The 12,761-nt window shown below is 37.9% G+C and overlaps 1 protein-coding gene across 1 annotated transcript in view; it reads left to right on the forward strand.

Annotated features, from left to right (window-relative positions):
* The window catches only part of LOC102805858 (deubiquitinase MYSM1-like), a 38,947-nt gene that overhangs the window by 24,493 nt on the left and 1,693 nt on the right, over positions 1 to 12,761 (forward strand). Inside the window, exons 15-20 of the mRNA XM_085503185.1 lie at positions 6,672 to 6,722; positions 6,965 to 7,100; positions 9,092 to 9,219; positions 10,667 to 10,799; positions 11,063 to 11,171; positions 12,404 to 12,461. Coding sequence (XP_085359311.1) covers positions 6,672 to 6,722; positions 6,965 to 7,100; positions 9,092 to 9,219; positions 10,667 to 10,799; positions 11,063 to 11,171; positions 12,404 to 12,461 — 615 coding nt within the window. The remainder of the gene's footprint in view (positions 1 to 6,671; positions 6,723 to 6,964; positions 7,101 to 9,091; positions 9,220 to 10,666; positions 10,800 to 11,062; positions 11,172 to 12,403; positions 12,462 to 12,761) is intronic.

Genomic DNA, 12,761 nt, shown 5'->3' on the forward strand with positions numbered 1-12,761 from the left:
GTCTTTTCATCAACCATACCAGAGATAGGTGATGTCTGGTCATCCTTTCATTAACCATACTAGAAATAGGTCATGTTTGGTTGTCCTTTCATCAACCATACCTGAGATAGTTTATGTCTGGTTGTCCCTCTATCAACCATACCAGAGATAGGTCATGTCTGGTTGTTCCTTCATCAGCCATACCAGAGATAGGTCATGTCTGGTTGTTCCTTCATCAACCATACCAGAGGTTGGTCATGTCTGGTCATCCTTTCATTAACCATACCAGAGATAGGTCATGTCTGGTTGTCCCTTCATCAACCATACCAGAGATAGGTCATGTCTACTTGTCCCTTCATCAACCATACCAGAGAAAGATCATGTCTGCTTGTCCCTTCATCAACCATACCAGAGATAGGTCATGTCTGGTTGTCCCTTCATCAACCATACCAGAGATAGGTCATGTCTGGTTGTCCCTTCGTCAACCATACCAGAGGTTGGTCATGTATTGTTGTCTCTTCATCAACCATACCAGAGATAGGTCAAGTCTGGTTGTCTCTTCATCAACCATACCAGAGATATGTCATGTCTGGTTGTCCTTTCATCAACCATACCAGAGATAGGTCATGTCTGGTTGTCTCTTCATCAACCATACCAGAGATAGGTCATGTCTGGTTGTCCCTTCATCAACCATACCAGAGATAGGTCATGTCTGGTTGTCTCTTCATCAACCATACCAGAGATAGGTCATGTCTGATTGTCCGTTCATCAACCATACCAGAGATAGGTCATGTCTAGTTGTCTCTTCATCAACTATACCAGAGATAAGTCATGTCTGGTTGTCCCTTCATCAACCATACCAGAGATAGGTCATGTATGGTTGTCCCTTCATCAACCATACCAGAGATAGGTCATGTCTAGTTGTCTTCATCAACCATACCAGAGGTTGGTCATGTCTGGTTGTCCCTTCGTCAACCATTCCAGAGATAGGTCATGTCTAGTTGTCTCTTCATCAACTATACCAGAGATAGGTCATATCTGGTTGTCTCTTGATCAACCATACCAGAGATAGGTCATGTCTGGTTGTCTCTTCATCAACCATACCAGAGATAGGTCATGTCTGATTGTCCCTTCATCAACCATACCAGAGATAGGTCATGTATGGTTGTCTCTTCATCAACCATACCAGAGATAGGTCATGTCTGAGTGTCCCTTCATCAACCATACCAGAGGTTGGTCATGTCTGATTGTCCTTTCATCAACCATACCAGAGATAGGTCATGTCTGCTTGTCCCTTCATCAACCATACCAGAGATAGGTCATGTCTGGTTGTCTCTTCATCAACCATACCAGAGATAGGTCATGTCTGATTGTCCGTTCATCAACCATACCAGTGATAGGTCATGTCTAGTTGTCTCTTCATCAACTATACCAGAGATAAGTCATGTCTGGTTGTCCCTTCATCAACCATACCAGAGATAGATCATGTATGGTTGTCCCTTCATCAACCATACCAGAGATAGGTCATGTCTAGTTGTCTCTTCATCAACCATACCAGAGGTTGGTCATGTCTGGTTGTCCCTTCGTCAACCATTCCAGAGATAGGTCATGTCTAGTTGTCTCTTCATCAACTATACCAGAGATAGGTCATATCTGGTTGTCTCTTGATCAACCATACCAGAGATAGGTCATGTCTGGTTGTCTCTTCATCAACCATACCAGAGATAGGTCATGTCTGATTGTCCCTTCATCAACCATACCAGAGATAGGTCATGTCTGGTTGTCTCTTCATCAACCATACCAGAGATAGGTCATGTCTGAGTGTCCCTTCATCAACCATACCAGAGGTTGGTCATGTCTGATTGTCCTTTCATCAACCATACCAGAGATAGGTCATGTCTGCTTGTCCCTTCATCAACCATACCAGAGATAGGTCATGTCTAGTTGTCTATTCATCAACTATACCAGAGATAGGTCATGTCTGGTTGTCTCTTCATAAACCATACCAGAGGTTGGTCATGTCTGATTGTCCTTTCATCAACCATACCAGAGATAGGTCATGTCTGCTTGTCCCTTTATCAACCATACCAGAGATAGGTCATGTCTTGTCCCTTCATCAACCATACCAGAGGTTGGTCATGTCTGATTGTCTCTTCATCAACCATACCAGAGATAGGTAATGTCTGGTTGTCTCTTCATCAACCATAACAGAGATAGGTCATGTCTGGTTGTCCCTTCATCAACCATACCAGAGATAGGTCATGTCTGATTGTCTCTTCATCAACTATACCAGAGATAGGTTATGTCTGGTTGTCCCTTCGTCACCCATACCAGAGGTTGGTCATGTCTGGTTGTCCCTCCATCAATATAGTCGACTTTCATCCTAAAATCCTTATTTGCATGTGTATGCAGTAACCATTTTTCAACATGTTTAAGTAACCTCATTCATATACCTGCTATGGAGATAATGCACGATAAACTATGAATGCAAATCAGTTTAAAAATGGCCAGCAGTCAGTCTTTTGTTTGTTTGTCTGCGAGTTCATGCTCTTTACTCAAACATACTTTCATTAATGGCAATGTCTCAGATCGGTGATTATTATGTTCTGTTCGGATGTAAAATATAAACTTGATTAATAAAGTGTCTGCTTTGTATATATACTTAGTACTTGCCTAAAACTCCATGATCAGCAGATAATATTTTAGATGTGATTCAAAATGGCCGACTGGTGACCATTTTACTATGAAATATCTTTTTTTCACTTGGAATTTATTTTTGCTATTTTTGCTTAAGGTATGATTTGGTAAAAATAAAATTTACATTTATACATGTACCTTTTTTTCCTATATTTTACATTTGATTCGTCAAAAAACAATGAAAAATAACCTCCACCTACAGTAGTAGTAAAATAATTTTCTTGATTTTAAAATTTTATCGCATTCAAGTTTTGTGAAAATCATGACACTTCCTGTTGTAGGACTCCAGAAAAGTTTCTGGAAAAGTTGTCTCTCATAAAATTAAAAAAATGTAATTTTGCAATAACCGCCAAATATCATTCATTGTAACATGTTCACGCTGAAGAGGGGGAGGGTGGGGGGGGGTGGTGTTCACCTTTACCATATATTGTCTTATTCAAGCTGAAGGATTTGATCGTGATAACCTTTAGCCTTTCTATACCATTGTGTTGGTGTTTATTTTGACCCACTCAGTGATCTGCTAACAATATATTATACAAGTACACAGGAGGAATTATGTTGGTTCAGATAGGTCAATCGATTGATTAGGATTTTAATCTCTTTGTGGTTTAGCTCACATTCCGACTGGTTTTAATTCCAACTCTACAAAAGATAAGAAATTTATTTCAGTTGTCCAATGGTGATGGGTTTCTTTTCTTGGTTTGATTCATCAAAAGCAATGTTGGCAATCACTGTTTTTTCTGTACTGACACTTGGATGGCCTGGCTGCACCCTGGAATAATTCCAGCTGTTTGATCTTACCGACAGTCACTAATGCATTACATCATAATTATCGTCAAACATATAAGTTTTTTTTTAAATTTTGACATGGTACGTGTTTTAGCAGATAAATTATACTTTTACTCATTGTTTAACGTTGTGGTTGTGAAACAAGACAATAATTGAGAAGTTTCAAGTTTCCTAGTTGCTTAGTTACGATGTGTTGCTGCAAGAGATTCACCAATATTGATTCACTTCCAGTCAGCATGAATATGCAGTTTTTGGTAGCAGAGCGGATATAGCTTACAAGCTTCAGTTTTATATCAGACATGTTGACTATGCATCCACGTTATTTTTGAAAAATTCACAAAATGGCGATGAAGTTGAACAAATTATAATTACCGGTAATAGCATTTGGGTATCTGGACGTACATTTGTGTAAGATATTTCTGAGGAGTAAACTGATGCAAAATGATGCTCACAAAACACTAGTTATACAATTTCTATCACAGGTACGTGTGCCCTCCACAACTGTTATTGGGAACCTTCACCTTTTCTCCACCAGACTTTCTTGCCCAAAAATTGTCTGCACTTATATTCTTCAATATTTCTGGAAATCAAGCCTAATTTGGAGCCAACAGACAAAATTCAAGTCAATTTTTAGTTTTTACTCAAAAAAATGTGGCTACTTTTGTCCCAATCCTCTGAAGAAAAGTGCAGACTATAAGCAAGATTATTTTGTGAATTTGTGATGAAAAGAGGGAACTGTTGGTGAAAAGGTTAAAACCTTTTGATCTTTCACTGAAAATTTCTCATTGCTTTTGAGCCTGTTGCATTTATCCTTTTTGTTATTTTCTTCAACATCTGCACGAAAAAAAAAGTTTATATTTGGTTCTAACAAATTTTGTCAGCATGTGTACTGGTAATTTCTCTTATATTAATTGATACTCCAGTACCCTCTGTGATCAGCTTTGGCTTTTTGTGTATAATACCATTATATATGCTTGGTACAGTGGGTGAGTGTGATAAGATGTAAGAGTCAAGTTAGCTGATATCCAGTCTAGAAAATTCGTTAGTGACAAAGTACATAATGTTTACATAATCAGGACCTGTGCACCTATACCAATAAAGAAGGTCTAAGCCGCTTTCTATCAAATTAAAAGCTGCAAATAACACAGCGACAAACACTTGCTGATCAAATCATTATCCTTAAATAATCCACAGGATTACTAAACTTGAGATAATAAGCATAACAACGTGGGAGCAAGATTTATTTGTGGATAAAGGCTTACCCAAACTGAAACCCAACCGGTCACTGGTAGCATAGTGGTTGTCGCATCAGACTCATGATCGGTAGACCCAAGTTCAAATCTTACCTTAGGCTGAACATCAAAGGGTTGACCCTTACCCTGGGTGAGTGTGCCACAGACTCAATGGGAAGGCCAATTACACTGGCCGAGATTCATTCACTAATGAATGATAATTTGGGGGAACCTTGGTTAAGGTCCGTAGGTGCTTGTGTTCGACACAGCCTGGTTGACGCCAGGATAGCGCATTAAATCGCCATTTGATAGGAAAATGGCCGCCCAGCCCTGTCATGTAGTTCCAAACATGAATATGACTTCTGTGGCGAATATGCACTATGTGTCTGCACTAGCACTTGCAATTTGCACTTACAAAAAAAAAAGTTAGGAGAGACAACAGTGACATTCAATGTCCGAAACTGTCGCCTTGCACAAAAAAAGAAACTCAATTATGTGATAGATAGAGTTTCCTTCAATAATGTTACAGTGTGACCAAAGGCAAATTAGACTTCCAGCCAGTATTACCCCCATCTAGGAACTAATAGGGGTGGAGAGGGATACTAAAGCACATGGTGGTATATTTAGTAGCATTTTGTTTGTTTTTATAATGCCAGGCATTGATTTCCTAGGTTAGTATCATCAGTTTTTATGTTTGGAGAATGCTCTGTACTTTAGTGTGTCACTGTTGGGTAAACCATTGTCTGAATTGCTATCCAAGGAAACACTTGTGCGTATTAATTAGTTACCATCAGATGGTAGTCTGAAATGGGAACTTTAGTGCTTTATCCTAATGGCTTCATTACAATTTTATACATTATCTCTGAGTACCAACCAATTTCTGTTGAATACAAGTACCAGAGTGTGTGCCCTTATAAACCAAGAAGTTTTCTGTGATTATTACAGCCATATATTGAATGGTTTTGGCCTCCCATTGCAATATGAGGTATACTTCCCTATGGTATAATCCATCCTCTTCTTGTGTTCACTCCTGGATGGGATTTGGTTTAATCGAGCTAGGTTGATATCTTTTCTCTCTGGAGGAAATCCAGCTGTTTGATCTAATTTATAATCAGTTTATAAACGCTAAAACTTACATTAAAGATGTGTCTCAATCTCCTAGTCTAACTCTGGAGTTGTGCCAGCCATTGAATCTTTTTAACCATAAATAAATTAATAAAAAACTATGACCCTTTGTATCAAATCACACATAATATGGGGAGGAAAGTTCCATGCTAATTTCTTTATCGCTTGCTGTCCCCTGTACTGTGAGAGACCTCCTGTGGTGTCCTTGCTGTGATGTCACATAAACAAGTATGTGACCACTTTAAATGTAAAGACATAATTTTCACTCCATATATTGTTATTGTGGGTATAAAGCAACTCACTGGATACCCTCATCCTAAAACAACATTAGAGTGACGTATTGAAACATATTTATGCAGATTACAGTGCCCAAAAAGTGCTTTTCAATCCACTGCGCAATCTTGCATCATGTGTGAAAGGCGCGGATCGAACACGTCTACCACAAAAATCACACCATTTGATTTTGAACTTGAAATTCTCGTTCAATGTCAAAATGCAGATTTTTCAGAAGAAAATATGGCATTCAGATTCTCTTACTTCATCAAAATTGACCCTCATTAAATGTGTATACATGTATCACATTATAGAGCATGGAAATAACCAAAAAGAACGTTCATGTTTGTGTTAAAATAGTGATTTTAAAAGATTTCTAAACCTATATCTAAGCTTTCAGATTATGTATTGGTTGCTATAGTAACATGCTTAGTAACTTTTCAGAGTTGCAGATCAATTTTTAACATGCTTTCTTCTTAAGTACTTAAGCTAGGTTTAAACTTGCTATATGTTAAGTTACACTCAGACTGTACTGGATCCTATCATGCTTACCAATCACTTACACATCTTTTTTAGGCACCTTTCAGTGTCCACATAGAGTCCTGTGCTTTACTAATCATGGACTTGGTGAGTATTGAATGTGCCTGTTATAGTGTAGGAAACCCAAGGCCTGCTATTCCATATATTGACACATTGGTTGAATCGATTGCCGATCATTGTTAGACTAGTCGCCTGCCTTGTACTAATATTAGACTGGTTACCTATCAAGTTGCTGGTTATTCCTTGCTAATTAACACAATATTTCAAAAAGATTGAATCTGAGTCATATTAGTACACGTATGCGACTTTAGGACTGTTTTTTTTTTCAGCATTCTCATTTATCAACAACTGAAGTGATTGGTTTACTTGGTGGAAGATACTGTCATGATAGTTGTCATTTACAAGTAGTGCATGCAGAGCCATGTAACAGTATCAGTACCGGATTACAGTGTGAAATGGATCCAGGTAAGACACAGCCATGTAACAGTATCAGTACCGGATTACAGTATGAAATGGATCCAGGTAAGACACAGCTATGTAACAGTATAAGTACTGGATTACAGTGTGAAATGGATCCAGGTAAGACACAGCTATGTAACAGTATCAGTACCGGATTACAGTGTGAAATGGATCCAGGTAAGACACAGCTATGTAACAGTATCAGTACCGGATTACAGTGTGAAATAGATCCAGGTAAGACAAAGCTATGTAACAGTATCAGTACCGGATTACAGTGTGAAATGGATCCAGGTAAGACACAGCTATGTAACAGTATCAGTACCGGATTACAGTGTGAAATGGATCCAGGTGAGACACAGCCATGTAACAGTATCAGTACAGGATTACAGTGTGAAATGGATCCAGGTAAGACACAGCTATGTAACAGTATAAGTACCGGATTACAGTGTGAAATGGATCCAGGTAAGACACAGCTATGTAACAGTATCAGTACCGGATTACAGTGTGAAATAGATCCAGGTAAGACAAAGCTATGTAACAGTATCAGTACCGGATTACAGTGTGAAATGGATCCAGGTAAGACACAGCTATGTAACAGTATCAGTACCGGATTACAGTGTGAAATGGATCCAGGTGAGACACAGCCATGTAACAGTATCAGTACAGGATTACAGTGTGAAATGGATCCAGGTAAGACACAGCTATGTAACAGTATAAGTACCGGATTACAGTGTGAAATGGATCCAGGTAAGACACAGCTATGTAACAGTATCAGTACCGGATTACAGTGTGAAATGGATCCAGGTAAGACACAGCTATGTAACAGTATAAGTACCGAATTACAGTGTGAAATGGATCCAGGTAAGACACAGCTATGTAACAGTATAAGTACCGGATTACAGTGTGAAATGGATCCAGGTAAGACACAGCCATGTAACAGTATCAGTACCGGATTACAGTGTGAAATGAATCCAGGTAAGACACAGCTATGTAACAGTATCAGTACAGGATTACAGTGTGAAATGGATCCAGGTAAGACACAGCCATGTAACAGTATAAGTACCGGACTACAGTGTGAAATGGAACCAGGTAAGACACAGCCATGTAACAGTATAAGTACCGGATTACAGTGTGAAATGAATCCAGGTAAGACAAAGCTATGTAACAGTATCAGTACCGGATTACAGTGTGAAATGAATCCAGGTAAGACACAGCTATGTAACAGTATCAGTACAGGATTACAGTGTGAAATGGATCCAGGTAAGACACAGCCATGTAACAGTATAAGTACTGGATTTTGCAAATTCAAAGCAACTCAGTACATGTATGACATAGTGTAAAATTGGCCTATCAATGTACCGTCTGCAACAACAGTTTTTCCTTTATTTCAGTACTTCACAAATGTAAAGCACATCAAACCAATTATCTAGTTTATAAAAACAAATGTGTAACTATTGTCTGCTTTGAGTTTTAATCCTTGGGAAATATTAATTTGGGTTCCATCTGTTCAAAGACTTTTAAGTTAAGTTTGTTATTTTCATATTCCTGATGTATTCCTATTTTGTTGCAGTGAAAATTTTCCCGGGGTCCAATAACAGTGACTTTCACAAAATGTGAATTCTCAAATTGTGAAAATTACTATTGGCAAAAATTGAATGGTTTACAGTACTGATTTGATCATAATTAGAAAGTTATTTTTCCAGTTTTGCTGGAAATTGTTATCCTAAATAGATTTAAAGTAAAGTTTTATTGATTAAGTGTAACCTATTACTGTGATACATTGTATAATATGTGATTTGAAATTATTTGTGAGATGATCACGAAATTGCAAGACAAATTTCTAGAAAATATGACTGCCAGAGTGATTCCATGATAAACTTTTTTAGTGCTCATCCAATGCTGTTCTTGTGCTTTCACCGTGCATGCATTGCGTGTTGTTGCTTCTTGAATTGGGTAATAACAATTCATTTCTGTTTCTGCAATCATCTCATTCACAGTTTCACAGACAAAGGCATGTGAATCACTGAGAGACATGGGGTTTTGTGTTGTTGGTTGGTATCACAGTCATCCAAGATTTGCACCCAACCCTTCAGTTAGAGATATAGAAACACAAGCTAAATATCAGGCAAGTATGAAGGCAGATTGGGCCGAATTCAACTTTAGCACCAATGAGCATGTTACTGCACAGATGCAATGCATTATGGGATTGTATATAATAACTGAATACAACATAATGGAATACAATACAACATAATGCACTACACTTCACCACACCACATCAAACTACACCACACCACACTTCACTACACTACACCACATCACACTACACTACACTATGCTACACTACACTACACTACACTACACTACACTACACTACACTACACTACACTACACTACACTACACTACACTACACTACACTACACTACACTACATTGCATCATACATCACATAACACATACTGCTCTGAACAGCATGCACTGCACTGCACTACACTACACTTACTACATCACACTACATTACACTACACTACATTGCACTACACTACACTACTTAATACATCACACTTTGCTACATTACACTACACTACACTTCACTTACTACATTACACTACAATACACTACACTTACTACATCACACTACATTACATTACACTACATTACACTACACTACACTACACTACACTACACTTACTACATTACACTACAATACACTACATTTACTACATCACACTACACTTACTACATCACACTACACTCATTACATCACACTACACCACACCACACCACACTACACCACATCACACTACATTACACCATACCATACCATACCACACCACACACATAACACTACACCACATCACACTACATTACACCATACCATACCATACCATACCATACCATACCACACACATAACACTACACACACCACACCACACACATTACACCACACTACACCACATCACACCACACACATTACACTACACTACATCACATCACATCACACCACATCACACTACATCACACTAAACAATACTACACACATCACATCACACTGGGCTACACTATATCACACTACACTACGTCACAACAAATCACTACACTACACTACACCACACCACACCACACCACACTACACCACATCACACTAAACAATACTACACACATCACATCACACTGGGCTACACTATATCACACTACACTACGTCACAGCAAATCACACTACACTACACTACACTACACTACACCACACCACACCACACCACACCACACCACACCACACCACACCACACCACACCACACTACATCACACCACACCACACCACATCACACTACATCACACTAAACAATACTACACACATCACATCACACTGGGCTACACTATATCACACTACACTACATTGCATCGCATTGCATTGCACTCCACCGATTACTGACAGACCTTCAGCTTAGTCACAAGTCACTCACGACTCGTGATGTAAAACTGATAGAAGTATCATGCAACTATTTATTAGTATTCAGTTATATAATGACTTATTAATTTGATTTCTACTCTGCACATTCCTTTCATCTAGGAGTGGTTTGGACAAGGTGGAGATCCATTTGTTGGTGTAATCGTAAGTCCTTATGACAGAGTAAATAAAAGTCCACAGTCACAAGTAAAATGTCTCACTGTATTGAGAGAAATGGATACAAATCAGAAACATTGTAAGTTAACTATAACATTTATATACCAGTATATACTCTACATTCTATTCTATTCTATTCTATTCTATTCTATTCTATTCTATTCTATTCTATTCTATTCTATTCTACTCTCAAAATGGTGACGAACATGGTGTTCATTATATGGAGAAATGACTGGAAATGTTGTTCAGTTTAGACAGGTCAACAGACATTTCTTGCTCTATCACATCAAATCATTATTCATATGATGACCATTGTGTAATAAAACTGTAATTAACTTTCAGGGCTCCCATACCAGTTTGAATTCACAGTGTCAAATCTTCAATCTAATTACCCTGATGAGTTGGTCAATAAAATTAAGAATCTTATAGAGGAATTCTCTGTCTATCATCAGTGAGTACCTGTGTTTATCTCTTGACAATGTCGTGCTTTATTATTCCCTGGTACAAAGTGCTGGTTGGGGATATAGTGGTTTGTGTGTATAAAGTCATATCAGAAGCACTATTGCAGATAGAGACATTCAACCAGTGCTTTATTTGAAGTCATTTGCACACTAGATCTGATCAATATATTTAATGACCATATATGGTCATGTGACCTCATTATACATGTTATCATATCTGAAACACTATTGCAGATACAGACGTTCAATCAGTGCTTGTAAAAAAAAGATACCAGGAGATCTACCATCGCTGATGGCTTTCTTGTTTTTAATGTATCAATTGAAATTCCAACTGCAATACTAAACTCAGCTTGACCTTTTTGAACATTTTGTTTCAGACAATTATCACAATTTTGTCTCCATGTGAAAAATTCGATCAAATAGCTATGTTCTGGATTTGGTCAGACCAGACCAGACCAGACCAGACCAGATTTAATAGCACTTGACGCCTTGACCTACATAATATGTGAACAAATTTACCCAAATTTAAGCAGGAAAAAAATTTGGCGCTCAAAGAGTTGAAGCGGGTTCCAAAATTCAGAACATTGTATCATTGAAAATGTCATTTGAATGGCTCGCCCATCACATATAACGTGCACAGATGTCATCATGCTTTGTTCTAACATTTTATGTACTCCATTGTCTGCACATTGTTATTCATACTTAAATTAAACATATGATTGACAGTCATTTTGAAGACATGCCTGGATGTTTTTAAACATGAGTTATGTTTAAATTCATCTAAATAGTGAACATCAAAATCATATTTTATTTATATCCATATAGAATATTTCAGGCTTTCTATTAGTCAAAACAGCGATTTCGCTCAGCACGTAGACCAGATGTGTCATCATGGTCACCATCTTCACTTTTGTACACCGTGAGTCATTACAGCGGGCGTAAGATATTTACATACATACATACCGGTTCTTTTATTGCGTCTACAACGGTCGTTGAAGCGTCTAGCGAAGTGTCTGGGGATGTTGCAAAGTCCCTCGGTAATTACATACCGGGTGCGGGAGTTAGGTGTATGTAAATATATTGCGCTTGCTGTAACAATACTTGTAAGACTGCCATAAACTACTGATATCACCAATAACAGCCTCTTAAAATGTAAAATTGGCATTGTTACTGTCCTTGCATGGTGTTCATGATACAACATTGTTTTTGTCTTGTTTTCTAGTCGTGTTGATATGACAAGGCCATTCCGAAGTGATATCCATATATCATACCTAGACAAGGTGAGTCATAAATGTAATCTTTGTTGCTACCCATACATAGAATTCTCAAATATTTCGGTGTTGCTAACAACCTTGAGGGATTGAATAGTTGTTCTTGATCTTGTCACCAAGTTCAAATACAGAATCAGGAATATTAATTTTGTTATATTACTCCCCAATCATAACAATAACCCTTTGTCAACTTTTGGCACCACTTACAAAACAATTTTCTACAGTCTGCTCTTCACATGAAATATTGATAACAATTGACAAACCTTTTGATCAAAAACAAAAAGCAATAACAGAAATTGACCGTATAGT

This window comes from Saccoglossus kowalevskii, chromosome 9 (genome assembly GCF_978046115.1).
Source record: "Saccoglossus kowalevskii chromosome 9, keSacKowa6.1, whole genome shotgun sequence".
Taxonomy (NCBI): domain Eukaryota; kingdom Metazoa; phylum Hemichordata; class Enteropneusta; family Harrimaniidae; genus Saccoglossus; species Saccoglossus kowalevskii.